Source organism: Xenopus laevis, chromosome 6L (assembly GCF_017654675.1).
Source record: "Xenopus laevis strain J_2021 chromosome 6L, Xenopus_laevis_v10.1, whole genome shotgun sequence".
In the NCBI taxonomy this organism is placed as follows: domain Eukaryota; kingdom Metazoa; phylum Chordata; class Amphibia; order Anura; family Pipidae; genus Xenopus; species Xenopus laevis.
Window position 1 is genome coordinate 37,606,008 of NC_054381.1, and position 27,579 is coordinate 37,633,586.

The 27,579-nt window shown below is 41.9% G+C and overlaps 2 protein-coding genes across 3 annotated transcripts in view; one reads left to right on the plus strand and one right to left on the minus strand.

The window, feature by feature from the left end:
• LOC121394551 (ankyrin repeat and MYND domain-containing protein 2-like) overlaps window positions 1-10,950 on the minus strand; it is a 71,931-nt gene extending 60,981 nt beyond the window's left edge. Inside the window, exons 1-2 of the mRNA XM_041565943.1 lie at window positions 10,328-10,950; window positions 12-76 (exon numbers count right to left, since the gene is read on the minus strand). Coding sequence (XP_041421877.1) covers window positions 12-76; window positions 10,328-10,391 — 129 coding nt within the window. The 5' untranslated portion in view covers window positions 10,392-10,950. The remainder of the gene's footprint in view (window positions 1-11; window positions 77-10,327) is intronic.
• Window positions 1-27,579, plus strand: part of LOC121394554 (basic leucine zipper and W2 domain-containing protein 2-like) — a 337,450-nt gene that overhangs the window by 71,813 nt on the left and 238,058 nt on the right. The window lies entirely within an intron of this gene.

Consider the following 27,579-nt stretch of genomic DNA (forward strand, 5'->3'; position numbering starts at 1 on the left):
ATATCACGTACCTCATCCAAACAGTTAACACGGACATCCTTGCTTCCTAAAAGCCTCCGAGTTTCCTGAATGTTCCCTGTTGGTTATAACGATATAAATGGCAGTTAGCAGTGGCAGAGTAAACATGTCATATAGTGTACAGGAAATAAAACATTGTGTATATTCAATTTACCTTTGAATCCTACATGAAAAATGAAGAGAGAGTTCATGATGACTTCTGCTGCTCTTATTTACAGCTATAGTTGAGTGGGATCTGTCATATCAAGTGCTTAGCACAGACACTTTCCATTAAATGTAACAAAAACTGTAATATTCTAAATTTCACACAGAGAACTTTGATTGCAGGGCTTATTAGCAGTACAGCTATGAGATCCATTATCTGTAAACCCATTACCCGAATTACGGAATGGCCATCTCCCATAGACTCCACCGTAAGCAAATAATTCTAGTTTATAAAAATGATTTCCCTTTTCTCTGTAATAATAAAACAGTACCTTGTACTTGGTCCCAACTAAGATAAAATTAATCCGTATTGGAAGCAAAACAATTCTACTGGAATTAGTTCAAGTTTTAAGTAGAATTAAAATATTGCGATCCAAATTACAGAAAGAACCCTTATCAGGAAAACCCCAGGTCCAGAGCATTTTGGATTACAGGCCCCATATCTGTACTAAAAATTCCTAGTAGTCTTGAACATTGCACCTAAGTGATTCTTTTCCATAAAGTGTGGCCCTTATTTTCAGTTGCTGCAATATAATCACTATGCTCAAACAATATAAACGCACACATTATTTAATAGTCCTAAACTGTCATTTTAAGACAAGTTGAAGTTCCTTTAACAAACAGGGGAAATATCCCTATAAAACATCACAGCAGATATAATGTTCAAGTAATACCTATTAAGAGATAGGACAAAACTCCCGAACACACTCAGGAATAAACCTAATGTTACTGTTCTATACCACAGTCTACCAGCAAAAGAATCCAGTTATAGAAAACGTCTGGGCACACTCAATATTACTAGCAATATGACCTTTCATTATAAGGAAGGGGGAATAAAAACAGTGTCAACTGTGTGTATCCACATCTCTAATTGCAGTCCATAGTGAAAATTTTACAAAGTGGGGGGTAATTTATCAACACTGGGCAATTTTGCCTAGGGGCAGTAACCCATGGCAACCAATCAAATTGTTGCATTCATTGTTCTACTTGCAGCTGACTTTAAAAAGCTAATCACTCTGGTTGCTATAGGTAACTGCCCATGGGCAAATTTGCCCGGTGTTGATAAATAAGCCCTGGTTTTTCTGCAGCGGAGCTGTCCTTTGGCTGTAGTATTCCTGGCTTTTACTTCTGCAAGTTCCACTAGACACATTCTTTAAATCTCTACTGTGGTTCTCCTAGCACAGTGGTTCTTAAAGGGGTTGTTCACCTTTGAGTTAACTTTTAGTATGATGTAGAGAGTGATATTCTGAGACAATGTGCAATTGTATTTCATTTTTTATTATTTGTGGTTTTTGTGTAATTTAGCTTTTTATTCAGCGGGGCTCCAGTATGCAGTTATAGCAATCTGGTTGCTAGGGTACAAGTTACCCTAACAACCATGCATTGATTTGAATAAGAGACTGGAATATGAATAGGAGAGGCCTGAATATAAAGATGAGTAATAAAAAGTAGCAATACATTTGTAGACTCACAGAGCATTTGTTTTTAGATGGGGTCATTGATCTAGGGATGCACCGAATCCACTATTTTGGATTTGGCCAAACCCCCGAATCCTTTGCAAAAGATCTGGCTGAAAACTGAACCGAATCCAAATTTGCATATGCATATTAGGGGTGGGAAGGGGAAACATTTTTTACTTCCTTGTTTTGTGACAAAAAGTCACGCAATTTCCTCCCCTAATTTGCATATGCAAATTAGGATTCGGTTTGGCCTGGCAGAAGGATTCCTTCCTTCAGAAGGATTCTGTGCATCCCTACTGATCCCCATTTGAAAGCTGGAGAGAGTCAGAAGAAAAAGGCAAATAGTTAAAAACTATTTAAAAATGTATAATGAAGACCAGTTAAAAAGTTGCCTTAGTTAACTTAAATAAATCACCCCTTTAACTTTGCTCATGACAGTATCCCTTTAAACAATGGATAAATGATGCCTGCACCCTTCAACGTTTTCTAGTGGATCTAGGTCTGGACTGGGAATTAAAATAGGCCCTGGCATTTCAGGTACACAGAGGCTCAAATATCCCACACAGAGGCCCAAACAGTCCCCACCAGCCCACTAAATACTGACTTTCTATGGCACCTTATAGCAGCCCCTCTGGCATTTGCCAGTCCGGGGATGAGTGGATGAATTAACAACAAATTGCAGAATCTCACTTTTGGATTTTTCCAGCTATAACATTTGAACTACGCCACAATAGGCAGTTCATGTCCACAAAAACAACAGGTTATTGTATTATTATGAAACGCATTGTGCAGTTCTCTTCTGAATCTCTAGCACACACACACATATGACCCGTCCATTAAATGAGACCTAGGCAATATTTTGGCTGAGCTAGTGCTGGGAGATGTATTTACACAGTAGCTGGAGCACTAACGACTGCCAAGTCTTGCTTTAAATAACTAGAGATTCCTGGAATCATAAACTTGTGGCATTTGCCAACATCACACACCCTTCCCCAACCCCCCCCCCCCTCTTTTTTTCAATGTATTTTTAATTCCCCTTGTAGTTATTAGCGGTGTTCTGTCTGGGATACATTTTCCAAGAAGATAAACAATGTTTAACCAATGAGCGTAGAGAAGCCATACTGATGTTAGAGTTCAGGACTCTGCAGCCACACAATACACAGAAGAGATAAACAATCCTTCATTTAAACTGGCAAGAGTTAACCTAGAAGAGGATTAGCAGAGAGAGTCAGCCTGAATTTGCCATCTTCCATATCAGGACACAGGGGCGGCTTATCTCCCTTCTGCTCTTGTTACAATAACCACAGATTATCTCTTTAATTACGTCTAGTGCAGCTTAGCACAAAAGAAAGATTTCATATCCATTATGTAAGGTTTCATACCTTGCCCTCAACCTGGCCTGTTATTCCAGTGCAATACAAACAATTCTTCTACCAAACCGCCCTCTTCATAGAACTGACAATTTGCTGAGATTCCGTTCATCCACAACACAGGAACTTCCCTTTTACACTTGTATTTTATAGGCGAACAGCTAATGATTTGTAAAATTAATATTCTTCCTTCCTGCTTCTCTCAGTCTAGGGGGCAGATTTACTAAAGGGCGAAGTGACTAAAGCGGTCGACAATTTACCGTTTTCTAGGCACTTTGCCAATTTTTTGACAGGCGCAGGCATAACTTTGCTAGCGAAAGAGACAGACGCTAGCGCTGATTCACACTCTTATCGCCAGGCGATTGGACGTTACTCCGCAAATTCACGAATTTTACTGAACGTTACCTCTTTCGCCAGACTTAGTTTAGACCAGTCGAAGAGCATAGATCTTCATCAATTTTTAATGGAAAGATTTTCGAAGTCCCAAAAACGCTCGTGTTTTTTTCCTTTTTTCAGAGTGATAGGCTGCAAAAGTCCGTAAAAAATTTTTTGTGTAACCGGGTTCCTCCCTACATTTCCTAACATATGGAACATTAACTATACAGTGGGCTCATGTGTAGGGCAATATAACAACTCTATTTTATTTATTAAGGTACCCTAGACTTGTGTAATGTAATGTATTTGCTGCAACATATGTCCATTAAACTTTACAATTTCCCACCATATGCAATTAGCCTGAGCAAAGACCTCTAACAAAGTTGTGATATAATTGAACGATAGCGCATCTTCACTTTGTTTGCCAAAGTAACGCTAGTGAAAATTCGCTGGCGTTCAGCGCCCTGGACGCAACTGCTCATTTTAGTAAATTACCGTTGCTTGAGCGAATTTTCGCCTGCGAAGTGTAGCGAATTTTCGCATGTTAGTAAATTTCCCCCTAGGTGTGTTATCCATGAGCATCTATCCCACGTCGCATATCATTAGAAAAGTGACTGCTCCTGTACAGATACAGTGTTTAATTATGCATAATTTGCAAGTAATTAACTTTACATGGCCACGCTGGGAGCGATGCTGATGAAAATGTGTAATGTTTGCCTCTAGCACAACTGCATTCTGCAGGCAATTCAGATTTCAGTAGTCAGAAGATTGCCCATCTATTCCAATGTTAACCATTCTCTCAGGGGACCCACGCTAAGTCAAGAAATCGGCTTTGTGAGCCAAAAATATGATTTTAGAACTGGCCGTGCGCCTCGTTTAATTGCCATTGTCTATTGGAGGAGAACTTTTCAATGTATTTAGGGGACAAGTGTACATTAGGAATCCCTGATTTATGTATTGCTGCATGTTTGTTTAAATAACTGAATTTGGCAACAACAGCATTACACTGTTATAACGTTTTGCCATGCTTGAACCTTCCTTACTGTACAAGGGGATAAACTGTAGTGCTTCATTTGTTTTTAATATTACAGAGACAATGATATGTTAGCAACTGTACAGGCAGTTATAAAAAGTAATAATAAAACCCACATTTTAATATAATATGAAATAGATCACTATGCTGTGTATACTTCAGATCACAGTTTCACAATTAACTTGCTGGATATGCTTAAAGGAAAACTATACCCCCCAAACAATGTAGGTCTATATTAAAAGATATTGAGTAAAACAGCTCATGTGTAAAACCCTGCTTCATGTAAATGAACCATTATCATAATAATATACTTTTTTAGTAGTATGTGCCATTGGGTAATCATAAATAGAAAATTGCCATTTTAAAAAATAAGGGCCGCCCCCTGAGATCGTACGATTCACTGTGCACACAAACAAACCACATGTAAGGTCACATGAGCCAATTAACAGACAGAGTTCTGCCTTTTGCTTCCTCACTTCTGCCTGTTACAGTTAGTGTTGTAGTATTTCTGGTCAGGTGATCTCTGAGGCAGCACAGATAGAGTCACGAAATGGTGGTTCAAGGCAAGAGATGTAAAAGGGCAATATTTACTGTATGTAAATATATATTCCAGTTTGGTAAGATTCTTTAATATGTCATTCAATTTGATATAAACTATCTGTTGCTTAAGTATTCATTTTGGGGGTATAGTTTTCCTTTAAATGGATTGTTTCACCTTTGAGTAACGGAGTATGATGTAGAGAGTGATATTCTGAGAATTTGCAATTGGTTTTCATATTGTATTATTGAATTATTTTAACAGTATGGGACCTGTTATCCAGAATGCTCGGGACCTGGGGGTTTTCCCAGAAAAGGGATCTTTCTGTAATTCAGATCTTCGTACCTTAAGACTACTAGAAAATCATGTAAACATAAAATAAAACCAATAGGTTGGTTGTGCTTCCAATCAGGATGAATTATATCTTAGTTTGGATCAAGTTCAAGGTAATGTTTTATTATTACAGAGAAAAAGGAAATCATTTTTAAAAATTTGGATAAAATGGAGTCTATGGGAGACGGCCTTTCAGTAATTCTGAGCTTTCTGGATAACGGAACCCATATTATTATTTAGCTTTTTTTATTCAGCAGCTCTCCAGTTTGCAATTTCAGGAATCTGGTTGCTAGGGTACAAACTACCCTACCAACCCTGCATTGATCTGAATATTAGACTGGAATATGAAAAGGAGAGGGCCAGCCCAAAACCCGCAGGTTGAACGGGTTCGGGCTGGCTACCGTGAAAAATCTTTGGTCCACAGGCGGGTTCAGGTTGAGCACTCCATTCCACTCTGCCCAACTGTGACCTTGGCGGCTGGCTTCTGGGCCGTTCATTTATAGACTCGCGCTTACCCCGCCCCTTTCATGACATCACCTCGGGACAGGAGCGGGTCTATAAATAGAGGGGTCGGACTGGTCCGGGGCAGGTTCGGGCTGGGTCAAGGAAAACTCGACCCGCACATCACAAGAGAGGGCATGAATAGAAAGAGTAATAAGTAGCAATAACAATAGATTTGTAGCCTTGCAGAACATTTGTTTTAGATGGGGTCAGTGACCCCCATTTGAAAGCTGGAGAAAGTCAGAAGAAGAAGACAAATAATTAGAAAACTATAAAAAATAAATAATGAAGACCAATTTAAAAGTTGCTTAGAATTGGTCATTCTATAACATACTAAAAGGTGAACCACCCCTTTAAGTGAGATAAAAGGATATATGGAAACATGTAATGTTATGAAATAAAGTCATTAAAATTAGTTCACAATATTAAAAAGACACTGCTAAACATGATTTTATATGTCAGGGAAGACTAGTATGAAAATGGTATTGAGGGGTGCTGGGTGTCTTAAAGGAACAGTTCAGTATAAAAATAAAAACTGGGTAAATAGGCTGTGCAAGATAAAAAAAATAATCTAATATAGCCAAAAAAGTAATGTATAAAGGTTGGAGTGACAGGATGTCTAACATAATAGCCAGAACACAACTTCCTGCTTTTCAGCTCTCTAACTCCGAGTTAGTCAGCGACTTTAAGGGGGACCACATGGGACATAATTGTATAGTGAGTTTGCAATTGATCCTTAGCATTCAACTCAAACAGATTCAAAAGCAAACAGTTATTGATGTTATATTGAAATATTGTTTTCTGTCTCCATTATGTGCTGCATGGCTGTTAAACATGATGTCCGAGCTGTTGCTTGTAACTCTACCTTAGTTATGATTCAGCCAGTGCATATTTACTAATGTTCAACATATAAAATCATGTAGTATTCCCCTACGAATAAAGATTTGTAAGATCTGCAGTACACCTAATTATTAAATGGTGTTCGCCAAAATTGTTGTTGCTCTTTTACAGATGGACACATCTAGCCCACCCCCCACCCATATCAGTGTGCAACATGGAGGTTTATTGCACAAGATCCTAAAGTGATAAAAAGTGCCTAGGTGAATCCATAGTATAAATAAGTAAAATCCTAAAAAGTGACTGTGTGCAACCCAAGCCTATCAACCTGAATATAGAAATTTCTTTATTGTTGTCAAAAGGCTTGAGTAAAAGAACATAGTGTTGCATAAAGTGCACAAAGTGCCATAGATCACAAGTGCAATCTTATGTGTTAAAGCACACCAGAGGTGCAAAAAAAAAATTCCACAATTCCACCTGCAATCAGCACTTGGAAACACCTGTGTGGGTATGCACAATAGGGAGATACGGGATGCGTTTCGTTCTATGCTCCCCTGTGGCGGAATGCAGGAAAACTGGCCGCAGAGAAGCGCATGGCGAAATGCCTGTTAGTATGAGCGTAACAAATGTCACCTTCCTCCACAAGCTATCAGGGAACTAGACTCAAGGTTTGACTCCTGTCTGATAATTCAACAGTCTGGCTGCCTAAAATTAAACTTGATGGAAAAGTTATTCATATCAAAGAAAGAAGAGCATGCCAACCCTAGCTTTACTTCTTGCAGCTTTTATAGTTAAAGGGGTGGTTCAGCTTTACGTTAACTTTTAGTATGTTATAGAATGGCTATTTCTAAACAACTTTTCAATTGGTTCATTCATTATTTTTTATAGTTTTTAAATGTTTTCCCTTCTTCTTCTGACTCTTTCTGACCTTCAAATGGGAGTCACTGATCCCATCTAGACAAATGCTCTGTAATGGTAAGGCCAGACGAGGAGATTCGGGGAGATTTTGTCGCCTGGCGACGTATCGCCACGTCTTTTGCGCGACTATCTCCCCTAACTGCCTCAGCGTCTTTTCCCCCATAGGCTACAGCGCAAAATCGCCTGCGCTAATGCACACGCGGCGATGCGTTTTCAATAGTCGCCCAAAGTTGCCTCAGCGCAGGCGATTTTGCGCTGTAGCCTATGGTGAAAAGACGCTGAGGCAGATCGGGGAGATAGTCGCGCAAAATCGAATCTCCTCGTCTTGCCTTACCCTAAGGCTACACATTTCTTATTATTGCTACTTTTTCTTACTCATCTTTCTATTCAGGATGTCTCCTATTTACAGGTATATTCCAGTCTCTTATTCAAATCAATGCATGGTTGCTAAGGTAATTTGGACCGTAGCAACCGGATTTCTGAGATTGCAAACTGGAGAGCTGCTGAATAACAGTCAGGGCACACAGGCAGATTCGTGGAGATTAGTCACCGGTGACAAATCTCCTCTTCTTCAGGGCGATTAATCTCCCTGAACTGTCTCCCCTGCCTTCCCGCCGGCGATTTACATTTTAGCCTCTCTGGCACTCTGAGCGATTCGTTTTCTGAAGTCGCCCAAAGTTGCCTCACGAGGCACCAGAATCCTTTGCGAAAGATTCAGTCGAATACCGAATTTGCATACACAAATTAGGGGTGGGAATGGGAAAACAATTTTTACTTCTTTGTTTTGTGACAAAGTCACGCAATATCCCTTCATGCCCCAAATTTGCATATGGCACATTAGGATTCGGTTCAGCCGGGCAGAAGGATTCAGCCGAATCCTGTACGGATTCTGAACCGAATCCTGGATTCAGTGCATCCCTAGAAAATATACATGATCATTATGGAATTAGCCTATTGCCTGTTGGGGCTCCATACTAATAGTAGGCCTGCTATCTAGATAACTAGGACCCAACTTATCCTACCCATGTGCAGTTCTATTTGACATAATTAAAGGGGATCCCTGCCAGAGAGAGAGAGAGAGAGAGAGAGAGAGAGAAAAAAATGGAACAGCTAAAACAAAGAAAAGTTACGAGAACACAAAAGAAAAACCATAGACAAGCATAAAATAGGGAAACAATTTCATATGTAATACCCACCACAATTCATAGTATAATGGCAGATTCACAAATGATACCCACTAAATTTTATTTTTATGTACATCGGCCTCAGCACATGTATAAAACTAAACACACATCACATTTTCAGCAGTAATGGCAGACAACAAGGAAAGAGTTAAGGCTGAAATTCGCACTGGGGTTTTCTTCCTGGGGGGGGGGAGTAGATAGCCATAAATTTCTGCAAAGCCTAGAGTAAAAAATAATCACAGGACCCCGTGTGTAGGCGGGAAGTTTTAAATAAGTGAATCAGTAATATGAGATGCTGTTCTTCCTGCTGCCTATTTGCTCTCTCTTAGGGCAAAGTCGTCCCCGTGAGGCAACTTCGGGCGACTTTGGAAAACAAAGCAATCCGAATGCCATCGCACCGGAGATTCACATTCTAGCCGGAGGCAAAGCTTTTCAGGGAGATTAGTTGCCTGAAGAAGAGGCAATTTGTCGCCCGACTAAATCTTCCCGAATCTTAGCTTGTGCACTAACCCTAGGGTGGTGGCAGACGAGGCTACTGGGAGAGATTAGTCGCCCAGCGACAAATCATCTCTTCTCAGGGCAACTAATCTTGTCTAAATGCCGTCCCGCCGGCTAGAATGTAAATTGCTGGCGGGATGGCACTCAGAACGATTTGCTTTCCGAAGTCGCCTCACGAGGAGCTTTCCGAGTGCCATCCCGCTGGCGATTTACACTCTAGCAGCTTTGATGTGAGTCTGTGTAATTCAGGCAGCCGTGCACAATGACTACATTTAGGGCAGAGACACATGTGAAGATTTAGTCGCCCTGAACTGCCTTCCCGCTGGCTATAATCGAAATCGCAGCGCTTTGTTTCCTCACGAGTTTAGTGGGCCCTGAGCAAATGCCCCTTTTGCCCTGTTATTACAACAGCCCTTATCACCTCCCGTAGAATTCAAAGTGGGGTGAGGTTCATTTGCTAGTAAATCTGTAGCTCAGGTTTTAATAAAATAAAAGACTATTAGGACATACAAGAAGCCCAAGCGTTTCGTGCCTAAATGGGCACTTACTCATAGTCCTAACCATCTCCCTTCTACAGCGCCTGCTCCTCCCATAATGCACGGCTTCCTCCGTGACGTGTAACCTGGAGCTGTGCTATTAGAACTCTTAGCAGGCTTCAGTACTTGCTAGAAAGTTGTAGGACCCTAGCAGCTGTAATCAGGTTGGGGAATCCCATTGCGCATGACATAAAGGGGTCGGGGAATAAACCACTCAATCCTCCTGCCCCTTTTATCCAGCACTTTGCACAAAGCTGGGGTGGACTCCTTTCGGCTGATTTCTTATTAAGCCTGTGCTGCTGCCGCTGGACAGCCAGAAATCAGGATGAGCAGAAGAGCAGAGGGGATAGTAGTTGTTAGCGGCTCAACTTGCTTTACCTCAACTTGCTTACCACCAGTGGCGTAAAAAAGGCTCCCGGGGCCCCTCAGGACCCCCCGCCCCCATTTCGGGGGCCTTAGTTACGCCACTGCATTAGGCGTGTATGGAGGTGAAGCCGGAGCTGTTGGAGGCAAGTTACCCACCTTGGGAGATGTGTGTGAGCAGCTGCCTCTCGTCCTCTGTCAGTTCTCCTTTCCTGGGAGCCATGCCGCAGCCTCCGCACCACTGACAACTACTGAGGGTTAACTGAGGGCTATCAGGTAACAATGAGCCTTTACTGCGCTGTGATACCTCCTCACCGGCTCAGAACAAGGAATCCCACTCGGAGCTACACACATCTATCCATCCAGCGACCAGCTTCCACCATCACAACTCCTGGCAACAGCGCTGCTCCCTGGCATAAACCACTCTGCACCCCCCTCAATTAAAAAAAACCCTATTTTATCTCCGGAACACATGTGAAACAATAAGTAGCACCGATACCAATAGAAACATGTGGACTAACAACCCGCAGTATTTCGAGTGGGATGTGGCGGCTTGTCTGAGCATAAAAGGAGCAGATATTATAAAATGCTTCCCCCTATCGCCTAGTGGCGTTGGTTCGTCCCACCAGGCTGTGTGCAGTGCTGCTAGCTAGCGGTGGGAGTTCGTGTAATAGAGACTGTCCTTCAGCCAGTGTCCTATTGTCTGCCTGGGTCTCTGCGAGTGTCTGTGTGTGACAGCGGAGCCACCCGAGCAGCATTACAGGTAAGTTCCAGGGGCACCTGCCTCACACATATCTGCCTCAATGGGGAGAGTGGAAACACATTGGAACATCCACTAGTGTAAAGTCTAGTGTGAAACATACAGGAACCGGCCACACAGACGCTGTATGCACTGACACATATTCCCCATACTTGTACATACACAGACACATGTGTGATACTACTGATACACACAACTGCTACACTCATGTGTGATACTACAATTTCACATGCATACACTGCTACACACGTGTACTTGGTATGACACATACAACTCATACAGTCATTGGTACTTACAATTACACACATACACAACTGCTACACTCTGGCGCTTACTGATACACAGTACTCTCTATAATACACACTTGCTACACTAGTACTTGTCTATTAAACATACACCCAACAGCTACACTCACTGGAACTCAATTTTACACATACACTGACTGTGTAAAACTGCACAAGAGATTTTGATCAGATATCGTGGGTCAGATTTGATCTGATCTTGCCATGCCACTGCACTCTACGCCACTGCACTCTACACCGCTGCACTCTATACCACGCCACTGCACTCTACGCCACTGCACTCTACGCCACTGCACTCTACGCCACTGCACTCTACGCCACTGCACTCCACGCCACTGCACTCTACGCCACTGCACTCTATACCACGCCACTGCACTCTATACCACGGCACTGCACTCCGCGCCACTGCACTGTACTCCACGCCACTGCACTCTACACCACGCAACAGCACAAGATTTGTAGGATTCTACGAAATCCGATGTCCCTATAGCTAGAATGTAACGTTGAATCAGATAAAGTTGAATGGTGTAGTTTGTTCATGCATTTACATCCGGCATTCAATAACTGTACCTGTATTTCAGTGGTGGGGGAAAATATAGTCGGTCAGGCACCATCAGATTTTATCTCGTCAGATCAAGACACAACATACTGTACGCATCCGAAAGTTGTGTCATGTCCGATGGCAAATCTTCAATGTAGTGTACCCATCAGATTTTTGAATTGGTCCTCTTATATTTTAACCTACGCGACTAGATTGTAGGGTTTAATCCGATGCCATCCTACAAAATCTCCCGTGGACTTTAGCCCTTACTGTTTCATTCGACAGTACACACTTTTACATGCAAAGCCTCCAAATAGTGCTATAATGAGCAAATCTCAGTAGTAAGGGTTTACACGCTGGAAAGGTGATAGTGTTTCTGAATAACAGCGGAGAGGCTGAGTGCAATTAATGTAGTGAAGTAGCTTTTTTGTTCTGCACACATCTCTGCATTATCCTTGAATTTCCTTACATTACTAATATACATTTAACATGTGTCATATATGAATTATGTGTTGCTGAAGATGAAATGTGTTAATGAAGTCATTTGGTGAGCAACGCCTGTTTGTCGTGTGAAGGCGATGGTAGGTGCTTCTTCCATACATTGTGAATTGAAGTCTTTATATATCAACATCCTTACTAAGCACCTCCTGCTGTATGCACACATTTATACAATATTACAGCCTGTTGCTTTCCCACCTTCCCTTTGGCACACGCTTTTGCCTCTCTCATTCCAAGCAACACAGTGCGTTTTGTGATTATAAAGTCATTAACTGGATTGCAGCTGTACGGAGGCACTGGGAGGGCTGAGAGAGCTGGCAGCGATGGTGGTACAAAGGCATTTTACACGGTCACATGAATAGCCTGTTCGTAGGTGTTTTGTAATATTTATTTATATTTTCGTTTTCTTTTTTTCTCCATTTTTTTTTCTTAGTTTTTATAGAAATGATTTGTATGTTGCATATTGGGTACTGATTAAGACTCGCTGGTTAACCTAATTGTCTTTGCAAGAAAGAAAATATTTAAGTTTTTGCAAGGGTATATAAAACCTTTTAACCCTTTAAGTGCCAGCAGAATTTCACATTTTGGTTACGCGAAATGCCAGCCGTTTTTGAAACATTTTGTGCTCTCTCACTTTAGGGGCATTTTCTGAGGGGAAACCTATAGTTTACCTAGGAAAACTATACATTGTTTTTTTCGGTAGAAACTGAGCTTTCTAAATCTGCCTGAGTTTTCATGTATTTCCACCTGTGCAAAAAAATTTATAGTGCTAAATACCAAAAAAAAATGAAAAATTACCATTTTTCATCGTATATCAATTTATACCAGAAAAATATTTCATTTTACGGATGAAAATCCAACTGATTTGGAAAGCCTTATGTCTCTCGAACGTGCCAATACCAGATATGTATAGTTTTAGGGAGATTTAGGATTTCTGTACAGCAAAAACTCCCGGCAGTATATTACCGAATTTTGAAAGCACTAAGGCAGAAAACGGCATGCTTTAGATTCTAAGGCAAAAAATCCTGAAACTGTAGGTTTACCCCAGAAAACCATACATTTTTGAAAAGTACACATTCTGCCGATTACAAAATGGGTAACTATGTCTCTCTACTCCCAACTACCAAACATAAAACCTTGTCTGAATATAGCGGTTTTTCAACAAAAAATTCAAAATTCTGAAAAATCATTTCAAAGGTTTTATTTTGCTGCTCCGCATATCCCAAACTATATTAGGTACCAAGAAAAAGCACCTGAAATATGATTGCCAGGGGTCCACTGAACAGTTTGATACCCATTATGCATAGGTTTACCAAAGTATCTGGCATTTAGAGACACCAATATGAAGTTAGCACATCCAAATTGTTCAGGACTTTACTTCAGCTACTGAGAAATCAACACATTGACTGCATTTTTTGTGGGGTAAAAACACAAAAATATATGTTTACCCCCCAAACCCATATATTTTTGGAAAGTACACATTCTACTGAATCTAAAATGGGTACCCATGCCTTTCTGCTCCAAACTACTGAGTCGCAAGGCTTTCCCAGAATTGTCGGTTTTGGTGAAATATCTGAAAATTGCCTCAAACCTTCAACTTCCCAGCACCATATCGCCCATGTATCATTACATACTAAGAAAAAGCACCCTAAATATGATTGCCAGGGTTCCTCTGAACATTTTGGTGGTCATTGTTCATAAGTTTACCAAAGTATCTGGCATTTAGAGGCCCCAAAATGAAGTTAGCGCATACAAACAGTCCCGTGGGTAACTTCAGCTAATGAAAGATCAACACATTGACTGCATTTTTGTGGGGTAAAAACACAGAAATATATGTTTACCCCCCAAAACCCATATATTTTTGGAAAGTACACATTCTACCGAATCTAAAATGGGTACCCATGCCTTTCTGCTCCAAACTACTGAGTCGCAAGGCTTTCCCACAATTGTCGGTTTTGGTGAAATATCTGAAAATTGCCTCAAAGCTTCAACTTCCCAGCACCATATCACCCATGTATCGTTACACACCAAAAAAAAGCACCCTAAATACGATTGCCAGCATTCCTCCAAACAGTTTGGTGGCCATTGTTCATAGGTTTACCAAAGTATCTGGCATTTAGAGGCCTCAAAATGAAGTTAGCGCATACAAATAGTCCTGTGGGTAACTTCATCTAATGAAAAATCAACACATTGACTGCATTTTTGTGGGGTAAAAACACAGAAATATATGTTTACCCCCCAAACCCATACGTTTTTGGAAAGGACACATTCTACAGAATCTAAAATGGGTACCCATGCCTTATTGCTCCAAACTACTGAGTCGCAAGGCTTTCCCAAAGTTGTCGGTTTTGGTGAAATATCTGAAAATTGCCTCAAAGCTTCAACTTCCCAGCACCATATCACCCATTTGTCATTACGTACTAAGAAAAAGCACCCTAAATATGATTGCCAGGGTTCCTCTGAACATTTTGGTGGCCATTGTTCATAAGTTTACCAAAGTATCTGGCATTTAGAGGCCCCAAAATGAAGTTAGCGCATACAAACAGTCCCGTGGGTAACTTCAGCTAATGAAAAATCAACACATTGACTGCATTTTTGTGGGGTAAAAACACAGAAATATATGTTTACCCCCCAAAACCCATATATTTTTGGAAAGTACACATTCTACAGAATCTAAAATGGGTACCCATGCCTTTCTGCTCCAAACTACTGAGTCGCAAGGCTTTCCCACAATTGTCGGTTTTGGTGAAATATCTGAAAATTGCCTCAAAGCTTCAACTTCTCAGCACCATATCACCCATGTATAGTTATGCACCAAGAAAAAGCACCCTAAATATGATTGCCAGGGTTCCTCCGAACAGTTTGGTGGCCATTGTTCATAGGTTTACCAAAGTATCTGGCATTTAGAGGCCCCAAAATGAAGTTAGCGCATACAAACAGTCCCGTGGGTAACTTCAGCTAATGAAAAATCAACACATTGACTGCATTTTTGTGGGGTAAAAACACAGAAATATATGTTTACCCCCCAAACCCATACATTTTTGGAAAGTACACATTCTACAGAATCTAAAATGGGTACCCATGCCTTATTGCTCCAAACTACTGAGTCGCAAGGCTTTCCCAAAGTTGTCGGTTTTGGTGAAATATCTGAAAATTGCCTCAAAGCTTCAACTTCCCAGCACCATATCACCCATGTGTCATTACGTACTAAGAAAAAGCACCCTAAATATGATTGCCAGGGTTCCTCTGAACATTTTGGTGGCCATTGTTCATAAGTTTACCAAAGTATATGGCATTTAGAGGCCCCAAAATGAAGTTAGCACATACAAATTGTCCTGTGGGTAACTTCAGCTAATGAAAAATCAACACATTGACTGCATTTTTGTGGGGTAAAAACACAGAAATATATCTTTACCCCCAACCCCATATATTTTTGGAAAGTACACATTCTACAGAATCTAAAATGGGTACCCATGCCTTTATGCTCCAAACTACTGAGTCGCAAAGCTTTGCCAAATTTGGCGGTTTTGGTGAAATATCTGGAAATTGCCTCAAAGCTTCAACTTTCCAGCATCGTATTGTCCATGTATCATTACCAGCATAAAGCATCCTAAATATAAACATATGGGTCTACTAAACTGTTTGATGCCCAATGTGCATAGATATACCAAACTATGTGGCGCACAGAGACCCCCAAATGACAATATGTATAGACATTTTCACGGCTGACGCGCTGGCTGCTGCAATATAACCACCCGGTGTGTGTATCATGCGACATTAGACCACCTAACAGTACAGAGACCCCAGAAAACCATATATTTTCAGAAAGTACACATTCTGACGAATCCAATATGGGTAAATAAGTGTTTCTACTGCAAACTGCCAAACTGCAAAGCAATGCTGAACATAACGGTTTTTATCAAATTTCTGAAAATCGTCACAAAGCTTGAATTTTACCCCATTATATGCCCCACATTTCGTAACTTATCAGCATAAAACATCCTGAATATGAACGCCAGGGGTCTACTGAACACTTTGATGCCCAATATGCATAGATATACCAAACTATGTGGCGCACAGAGACCCCCAAATCACAATAGTGTATATACATTTTCACGGCTGACGCGCTGGCTGCTGCAATATAAGCACCTGGTGTGTGTAATATGCAACATTAGACCCCCCCCCTAACAGTACAGAGACCCCAGAAAACCATATATTTTCAGAAAGTACACATTCTGACGAATCCAATATGGGTAAATATTTCCCATAGTCACCCATGGTCAGCATTCACCAATGGGTTAACATCCCCGTGGGCCAGCGGACAGGACCTCCCCCAATAGTTCAAAAGGTTACACTTCCCTTCTCCCCTTAGTCTTTTTTGTCCTGTCCGGGCCGGTGGATAGTGTTATCTTATAGGAAGAAGACTAACATATGGAACAGGAGGGTAAATGCCTAAAAAGCTCCCCTTTCAGGGGTTAGCAGGGTCGAGTTTACCTGGAGCAAGATCTCTCCTCCCGCTTGCGGGTCAGGTGATTTCTGTAAGCAGAGGGACAGTGTGCTGTCTCACGGCGATCCTCCCTGTGAATGGGTTAGGAGAAGCCGGTGCAGGGATGTGCGCGCTGAAGAGACGCGGAAGACTTGCATAGCAGCATGCGGGCAGTGGAAATGACGTCCGCGTGCAAGTTCCCGGCGGCCATCTTGGTAATGGAGAGACGCATAGCTGGGGAAGACAGGAGGTAAGGGCGGAAGTGGCCGGGCGGCCATTTTGGATAAGGGAAGGCAGCGCAAGTTTGAATGGACGATGCGGCACCAAAAGTAAAGCAAAAGTAGCGCTTATACAGGCGCAAGGTTGCGCAAGGCCCTTACACTCGGGGATAAAGTTCATAGGGGCAGAGTTCAACCTCCCCCTTATTTAAAGAGACCACACTTCCTGTGGGTGCCATTTTGCCAAGCAGTGTATGCTGAGCAGTAAGAGCACTTGTTACAGGTATGTGATATTTTATGTAAGTTTTCAGCTGGAAAAACCCCTTTTTGTAAAAAGGAAAGTTGCTGAATTATGTTACTCTCTTTACCTAGTTCAACTATGGAACCTGGTATGACGGGGAAAACCTCTCAACCCAGAGGGAAAAGGTGAGGTTTTAAGAGAGTGGAATAATTATGCAGGACAGCAGGCTTGATTTTAATACATTGTTATTTGTGTTCAGCCTTCCTGCCTCAGAAGGAAGAAAAGAAAAGTCACCTGAAAAGCCTTCAGTTTCTGCAGAAGCACGTCAGGAACCTGGTACTTCTATGTCGCAGGAAAATCAGATGTTTGCGGAGTCCTTGGCTTCAGTGATAAAACAAGCAGTTATTCAAGGATTCCAGGAAGTATCGAATGCCAAAAAGAGACCTAGACATTCAAGACAGATGGAATCACTGTCTGATGTCTCAGAAGGAGATTTGTCGGAAGATCCCGAAGCTTTTTCACAGGTGGGATCAGAGGAAGGAGAAGTGGAATCAGAAGAAGAATCCACTTTTGATATAGCGGTTATTGATCCCCTGATAAAAGCAGTCAGACAAACCCTGACTTTTCCGGTGGAATCGGCAAAAGTCTCTTCAGCAGATAAGCTATTTCCCTCTTCAAGGAGAAAGGCGGTAGGTTTTCCTGTGCATTCTTCCATCAAGGAGATTATCATGACAGAATGGAAGAAGACGGAAAAGAGAGCCCAAACAGCTGGGAAATTCAATAAGAAATACCCCTTTGAGGAACAAGAGTCGAAATTTTGGGAGTCACCACCAAAAGTAGATGCAGCCATAGTTAGATTGGCCAAAAAGACGACCCTTCCAGTAGATGATGGGGCATTATTTCGAGAACCAATGGAAAAGAAGATGGAGTTTAATCTGAGAAAGGCATTTGGAGCAGCAGGAGCAGCCTGTAAGCCAGCGGTTGCACTAACCTCAGTATCTAGAGCGTTAAAAGTATGGCTGTCCGAGCTTGGTGAGGCAATTTCATCTAATGTAAAGAGACCAAAGCTATTGGAAATGCTATCAGATTGTAAAATGGCGACAGAGTTTATGTCGGAAGCTTCAATCGATCTCGTGCATTTGTCGGCTAGATCCATGGCCTTATCAGTGGCAGCCAGGAGAGCACTATGGTTAAAATCTTGGGCAGCAGATACTGCATCCAAATCTAACCTATGCCAACTACCGTTCGAAGGAGAAATGTTATTCGGTGAAAAGCTAGATGCTATTATAAAGAAAATATCTGGAGGCAAGAGTGTGTTTCTCCCACAAGAAAATCCAGCTAAGAAAGGCCGTTATGAACCCAGCTATGGAAAAGCTAGGGATAAAACATTTAAAAGCTCCAGACAATATAAGCCGGGGCGAGAATATTCTAGGCAAACCTCGTGGAGATCAGGACGTCAAAACTCTAGGGGGACCTCAAGAAGATCGAGTGGTTTCTCCTCAGCCCCTTCTACTTCCAATCAGCAATGAAGGTGGCAAGGCCCAGAGCATGGTAGGAGGCAGATTAGCCAAGTTCTCACATGTCTGGGCCAAGACCATTCAAGATGCCTGGGTGCAAGGTGTGATAGAGACAGGATGTCTACTGGAATTCAAGTCTGTACCCAGGAAAGATTTTTTCATCGAGTCAGTGTTCAAAGTAGGAAACGAAAATGCAGAGGTGGTACAAAAATACTTGAACCAGCTATTCGAGTCAAAGGCGATAGAACTAGTTCCTCCAGAGGAAAAATTCAAGGGCCTTTACTCAAGACTTTTTCTGATAAAAAAGGCATCAGGAACTTTAAGACCGGTGCTCGACATGAGAAGAGTGAACAAGTTCTTGCGAGCCAGAAAATTCAAGATGGAGTCTCTAGCCTCCATTATGCAAGCCGTGTCTGTGGGCGATTGGCTGACGAGCATAGACCTGAGAGATGCTTATTTTCATATACCAGTGGCAAGCATGCACAGGAAGTTTATGAGATTTGCAGTAGGAGATCTGCATGTGCAGTTCAGGTGCCTACCATTTGGTCTATCCCAGTCTCCAAGAGTTTTTACGAAGGTGCTAGTGACACTTATAGCAGAACTCAGGAAAGAAGGTTTGGCAGTGTATCACTATCTAGACGATATTCTGGTGGTGGCAAACTCAAGATCCGAAGCCAGGATACATACTTACAGAGTGAAAGAATTTCTTCTAGCCCACGGATGGGTAGTAAACGAAGGAAAAAGCAATCTGGACCCCAGACAAATTCTTCAATATCTGGGGGCCCTTTTTCAGACAGATCAAAATCTAGTCAGTCTTCCAGTGGAGAGACAAAGAAAGGTGATAGAGCTGATAAGAACATTCAGAAAGCAGAAGACTGTCTCAGTACAACAATGTTTAAAAGTGTTGGGAACCATGTCGGCAACCTGTCAAATAGTCAGGTGGGCAAGATGGCACACAAGGCCCTTGCAGAATTTTCTGCTAAGGAAGGTGAGACATCCTCACTTACATTTACAAAAGAAAATAGAGGTGCCACAAGAGATAAAAACAAGTTTAACTTGGTGGTGCAGTCGGCAGAACCTGGCAATAGGAGTGCCCTTAGAAGAGCCAGAGTGGGTGATGGTAACCACCGATGCATCAAGCGTGGGGTGGGGAGCCCACATAGGCGAAAAATACGTGCAAGGCACCTGGAAAGGAGGAAATGTTTCATCAAACATTCTAGAGTTGAGAGCCATAAAGCAATCTCTTTTTTCTTTTGCACACCTGTTGAAAGACAAACAAGTAAAGATTGTAACCGACAACACCACGGCAGTGGCATATGTGGTGAAACAAGGGGGCACCAGAAGCATGTCACTGATGGAAGAAGTAAAACCCTTGTTTCAATGGGCAGAAGGCTGGCTGGAAGGATTGACGGCGATTCACCTTCCAGGCCGAGAGAATCTAAAAGCAGACTTCCTCAGCAGAACAGTGATAGACCCAGGGGAATGGAGCCTACACGAAAACATTTTCAAGGAAGTCGTAAGAAGGTGGGGGCAGCCAAAGATAGATGTCATGGCATCCCACAGAACAAGAAATGTCGCCAATTCTATTCAAGATTCCCTTGCAAAGGGACTTATGCAGTGGATGGCCTGAGCCAAAGGTGGTCGGAGGACTTGATCTATGTTTTCCCACCATTTCCCTTAATCTGGAGAATATTGAAAAAGATAAAGAGAGAGAAAGTAGAGGCAATCGCAATAATTCCCTATTGGCCCAGGAGGCCTTGGTTTCCTCTTCTCCAGAAGTTGGCAATAGAGGAGCCAATGATAATTCCGAACTTCCCAGGATGGTTGTCGCAGGGAGCAATCCAGATACAAGAGCACAATCATTTATCTTTGATGGCCTGGCGGTTGAGAGGGAAAGATTGAGGAGCCTCTCGCTTACAGATGAAGTTATAAATATGTTATTGAAGTCAAGGAAAAGTAATACTTCTTCTCAATATTACAAGGTGTGGGGAAAGTTTGCGGAGTTTGTCGGCAGAAAAGGAGAAGATCCTTTGGTTCCATCCTCTGCAATGGTTGTAAGTTTTTTATTCTCAGGATATGAGAAAAATCTACAATCAAGTACGTTAAGAGGTCAAATATCGGCAATCTCAGCCCTGACTGGTAATACGTGGGCAGAAGATCCTCTAGTAAAGAGATTCTTTAATGCCCTAATAAGAATAAAACCAATGAAGAAAAGTTTTATTCCTCCATGGAACCTTCCTTTTGTCTTGAAAGTATTAACAAAAGCACCTTTCGAGCCATTGCAAAAGTCCTCATTATGGAACATGACTTTAAAAGTAGTGCTACTAGTGGCGATAACCTCGGCTTGCAGAGTAGGGGAAATTTCTGCTTTAGCAGCCTCGGAGCCACATACAGTGGTATTTGAAGACAAGGTGGTGTTAAGACCTGCATTTGGGTTCTTACCTAAAGTCGTTTCTAAGTTTCACTCAGATCTGGAGGTGATTCTTCCGTCCTTTTGTCCAGATCCTAAGTCAGAAGAAGAGGTAGTATGGCATACTTTGGATTTAGTGAGAGCCATTAAAATCTATTTGGAAAGGACGAAGACATGGAGAAAATCAGACAAACTGTTTGTAATTCCTAACGGTTCAAGGAAGGTCAAGCTCCAACTAAGAGAACCATCAGTTCCTGGATTGTTGCAGCCATCGCTAAGGCTTACAATGTGGCAGGCAGGAAGGTTCCCAAAGGGTTGAAGGCTCACTCTACCAGGGCGTTGGCGAGTTCCTGGGCGACAGAGGCTGGGGTGTCGCCTGACAGCATCTGTAAATCGGCAAGGTGGTCTTCAATCAATACGTTTGTGAAACATTATAAATTAGATGTATTGGCCTCCCAAGAAGCAGCATTTGGGAGAAAAGTGTTGCAATCTGTATTACACTATGTTGAATAAAAATTTCTGTTATGCAGTTATTCCCGCCCCTCATTTTAGCTTAGGTAATTCCATTGGTGAATGCTGACATGGGTGACTATGGGAAACAGGAAATTGTTTATACATACCGTAATTTCTGTTTCCTGGTCACTCTCCATGGCAGCATTCACCAGGGAGTTTCCCACCCTCATTGAGGACAAGCTTTATAATTAGACTAAGGGGAGAAGGGAAGTGTAACCTTTTGAACTATTGGGGGAGGTCCTGTCCGCTGGCCCACGGGGATGTTAACCCATTGGTGAATGCTGCCATGGAGAGTGACCAGGAAACAGAAATTACGGTATGTATAAACAATTTCCTGTTGTGTTCCTACTGGCAAACTGCCAAACTGCAAAGCAATGCTGAAAGTAATGTTTTTATCAAATTTCTGAAAATCGTCACAAAGCTTGAATTTTACCCCATTATATGCCCCACATTTCGTAACGTATCAGCATAAAACATCCTAAATATGAACGCCAGGGGTCTACTGAACACTTTGATGCCCAATATGCATAGATATACCAAACTTTGTGGCGCACAGAGACCCCCAAATGACAATAGTGTATATACATTTTCACGGCTGACGCGCTGGCTGCTGCAATATGAGCACCTGGTGTGTGTATTATGCGACATTAGACCCCCCTAACAGTACAGAGACCCCAGAAAACCATATATTTTCAGAAAGTACACATTCTGACGAATCCAATATGGGTAAATATGTGTTCCTACTGGCAAACTGCCAAACTGGCAAAGGCAATGCTGAAAGTAGCGGTTTTTATCAAATTTCTGAAAATCGTCACAAAGCTTGAATTTTACCCCCATTATATGCCCCACATTTCGTAACGTATCAGCATAAAACATCCTAAATATGAACGCCAGGGGTCTACTGAACACTTTGATGCCCAATATGCATAGATATACCAAACTATGTGGCGCACAGAGACCCCAAATGACAATAGTGTATATACATTTTCACGGCTGACGCGCTGGCTGCTGCAATATGAGCACCTGGTGTGTGTATTATGCGACATTAGACCCCCCTAACAGTACAGAGACCCCAGAAAACCATATATTTTCAGAAAGTACACATTCTGACGAATCCAATATGGGTAAATATGTGTTCCTACTGCAAACTGCCAAACTGCAAAGCAAATGCTGAAAGTAACGGTTTTTATCAAATTTCTGAAAAATCGTCACAAAGCTTGAATTTTACCCCATTATATGCCCCACATTTCGTAACGTATCAGCATAAAACATCCTAAATATGAACGCCAGGGGTCTACTGAACACTTTGATGCCCAATATGCATAGATATACCAAACTATGTGGCGCACAGAGACCCCAAATGACAATAGTGTATATACATTTTCACGGCTGACGCGCTGGCTGCTGCAATATGAGCACCTGGTGTGTGTATTATGCCGACATTAGACCCCCTAACAGTACAGAGACCCCAGAAAACCATATATTTTTAGAAAGTACATATTCTGACGATCCAATATGGGTAAATAAGTGTTTCTAATGCAAACTGCCAAACTGCAAAGCAATGCTGAAAGTAACGGTTTTATCAAATTTCTGAAAATCGTCACAAAGCTTGAATTTTACCCCATTATATGCCCCACATTTCGTAACGTATCAGCATAAAACATCCTAAATATGAACGCCAGGGGTCTACTGAACACTTTGATGCCCAATATGCATAGATATACCAAACTATGTGGCGCACAGAGACCCCCAAATGACAATAGTGTATATACATTTTCACGGCTGACGCGCTGGCTGCTGCAATATGAGCACCTGGTGTGTGTATTATGCGACATTAGACCCCCCTAACAGTACAGAGACCCAGAAAACCATATATTTTTAGAAAGTACATATTCTGACGAATCCAATATGGGTAAATAAGTGTTTCTAATGCAAACTGCCAAACTGCAAAGCAATGCTGAACATAACGGTTTTTATCAAATTTCTGAAAATCGTCACGAAGCTTGAATTTTACCCCATTATATGCCCCACATTTCGTAGTGTATCAGCATAAAACATCCGAAATACGAACGCCAGGGGTCTACTGAACACTTTGATGCCCAATATGTATAGATATACCAACTATGTGGCGCACAGAGACCCCCAAATGACAATATGTATATACATTTTCACAGCTGACGTGCTGGCTGCTGCAATATAAGCACCTGGTGTGTGTATTATGCGACATTAGACCCCCTAACAGTACAGAGACCCCAGAAAACCATATATTTTCAGAAAGTACACATTCTGACAAATCCAATATGGGTAAATATGTGTTTCTACTGCAAACTGCCAAACTGCAAAGTACTGCTGAACGTAACGGTTTTTAATCAAATTTCTGAAAATCGTCACGAAGCTAGAATTTTACCCCATTATATGTCCCACATTTCGTAAAGTATCCGCATAAACCATCCTAAATATGAAACGACAGGTGTCTACTGAACACTTTCATGCCCAATATTCACAGATTTACCAAACTATGTGGCGCACAGAGACGCCCAATTGGATATATAGTAGATAAATTTACAAGACATAACAAAATAATACAGAAAGTGTGAAATTCAAATAAAATTACTAAAATCCAATAAAACCACAAAAATCTATGCTTTTTTTTTCAGACTAGTGTAATCAGACATCAGAATTACAGTTTGAATATTATAGCTTGGCAAAATAGGTTTTACGGACAGAATAAAGCAAGCAACAGTTATGCAGCGCTGAAAATGCAATAAAATGGCTAACAATGCACCAAAATCCCTAAAATTTCCAAATAATCACCGAAATAACATACAAAAGGTATTGCACAGTACGGTTAGCGAATACGCTATTCGCAAAGGCAATAAAACATTTTTTTGAGCCAAAAACACAACAATGCAATATGAAAAAAAAAAAAAAAAAGCTACACAACAGTGTATGTGTGTGCACATGTGTACAATTGGTAAATTGCATGTTATGTGCATGTGTTTGTGTGTGCAAGTGTATGTACCCCCCCCCAAGTGTGTGTGACCCCCCTGATCCCCCAAAAAATGTATGTGAGTGTGTGTAGGTGTAAATCTAAGCATGTATTAGTGTATAAAGTGTGTGTAAGTGTATTTTGTGTGTGTGTTACACTAACCTGGGGTGTGTAGCTGCAGATCTGTGTCCCATGATGGCAGGAGGAGTGGAGAAGCAGGAGGGAGTCGCCAGATCCGTTGATCCGATGCGTGGGCGTCGCTGGAGGGACCCGGAAGTGCAGGCAGCAGCAGCAGCGCGCAGCCACGTGCGTCTGTTGCGTTTGTGGGGCCCCTGGACGATCGCGCCTCAGGAGCCCCTTTCCCACCCGCTCCGCTCGTTGCCTAGGGGGTTGTGAGCGAGCGGGCAAGGAGCGAGCAGCATTTAAAGCCGCTCCTGAGCTCCCCGCACGCTTATGCTGCAGAACGTAGAATCTACGTTCTGTTGGCATTTCAAGATACTTTTCCACAGAACGTAGATTCTACGTTCTGTGGCACTTAAAGGGTTAAGGGCTCTTACACACAGCCGTTTTTGGGCCAGCGCTCTCCTGCGTTGCAACTTTATTCCATTAGCGCAGGGGAGCGCAGGAATAACAACCATAAAGTATCTCGGCTTGTTCTCAAGGGGGCTGTACTCACACATGACAAGGTATCGGATGGAGCACATCAAACGCAGTTTGAATTTGTGCTCCCACCTCCATACCTTGTCTATTGAAATTTGCCTTTGGGCTTCCTGGTGTGGCCTGACTGAGAGTGAGCACGATTGCACAGGTGACGGTGTTTGAACAAACCCGCCTGAAAGTTACAGTATCACCAAGATGCATGTAGGCGGACAACGCAGGTGGACACAGCTATGTTTGCATTCACCTGAGTTTGGAGCATACACTGCGTCTGTGTGAGTACAGCCCCCTTTAGAAAACTGAGTGTGTTACTTCATCACTCACCAGTGTGGGCTGGAATGCGAAAGACAAGCGCAACGCAGGGGAGTGGCAGGCAAAAACGGCCGTGTTAAAGAGCCCTGACGGCTGAGTTTCAGCCTTTAGATTAACTTTTAGTAATAATGTAGAGTGGTGTGATATCTCTGATTTTTTTCTTTTTTATTTTATTTATGGATTTCGTGGTTTTTTTTGAGTTATTTAGCGCTATATTATTCCAGCAAACTCCTCCCCTCGAGTCCGCGAATTTCAGCAAGTCGCTGGTTTGCCCAGGCGTCCAATTACCCTAGCAACCATGCAGGATTGGTTTGAATAGTAGAAGACTGCAATGATAGTGAATATAACGGAGGGTGTGCATAGAAACAACGATCAATAAAAAAAAGTAGCAATAACAATACAATTTGTAGCTTTACAGAGCTTGTTGTTATTATGAAATGGGCATCAGTGACCCCTGTATGAAAGATGCTGGACAGAATCAAAGACTCGAAAGGCAAAGTAGTGTCAGAAAAAATGAAGGCCAACTGAAAAGTTGCTTAGAATTAGCCATTTTGTAACGATATCTAAAAGTAAACCTTAAAGGTACAAACCCCCATTTTAAGTTGCAATCTAGACATTAAGAACAACAGCCCTCTATTTATCACAGGCCTAGTGGTTCGTTCTGTACTTATAGGCTTCGGGATTGAATGCACCCTGCTTTTGCATAGATGATAATAATTCACCTTTAATTTTTCCTTCGAGTGTGGTATACAGTGCAGCTGTAGATCCTTTAACTATAGAAATATGCAGCACTGATTTTTTCTTGTACTTTCTAACTCTTTAGCTGATTTTTCCTATGTTGGGTATTATTATTAATTGCTGTATTTGGTTCAGTGGTACAGTTTTCCTCAATACAGTCATGAAAACATCGGAGATGAAAGAGTAAGCAGGGGAGTGTTGTTTTCTCCCAGTCAGACCTGTATCTCTGCTTACATTATAGTTTAAAATCTTTTTCTCTACTCTTTTGCATTGACCGGCAAGATTAGAGCCCACACATTAATTTGGCTAAAAATGCTGCTTATTGCTGTACTGCAACTTAGGGGGCGTTATTTATCTAAGGGGTCGAATTTGAAAGCGCACAAATCGAGAAAAAGTGGGATTTGATCGAATTCGATTACAATAAGTTTTTCCCAAAAACAACTTTGATCCACCAACGATTGACATCCATAGGCGTGGGAAAGGAAAACATTTCCACTTCATGTTCGGAAAAAGTCAGCGATCCCCTCCCCCACCCCTAAATTGTAATATCAATAGGATTCGGTGCCGGCAAAGGACTGCGAACGAATCCGCCTGAAAACTGGCCGAATCCCGAACGGAATACGTGCATCCCCTACTCCAAAACGCTGAAATGCATCTGCCTCGACTGACAACATGTAACCCTGCCATTCTTATTCACTTTCCTGACAGTTAGACAACATCAATCAAACTGAAAAACCTGCAGGGAATCCTTCAGATCCCAATTCAATAGAAAACAACACATGATAACACCAATCATCATGAACTGCTAAATAAACCCGCACAACAATCGTCCATGTTCTGTATATCGACCAGGCAAAAGACATGTAGCAGGCACTGGCAATCATATTCAAGGGGCGCCAAGATTATTAAGCGTCAACTGGAAAACTGTAAATGGCAAATTTTCTTTTTGCAAAACTCCAAAATCGAATGTGCAATCACCAAACCAACTCTAATTTTTATTCAAATCTCGAAATACAACTCTGGCCTTTAAGCAGCCCAAATTCAACTACTTCGCCACCTAACATGCCGAGTTCATGATACAGTTAATGGGAGAGGTCAGGGACCAATTGGGCATGTTACTAGCCTCCTGAGATTCAGTTCTGACGAAAAAAACTTGAAAAAACGACTAAGTCTAATTTGTCTCTAACAAGTGTTTCGAGTCAGTAAACTTCGTCCAAGTTTAGATATTC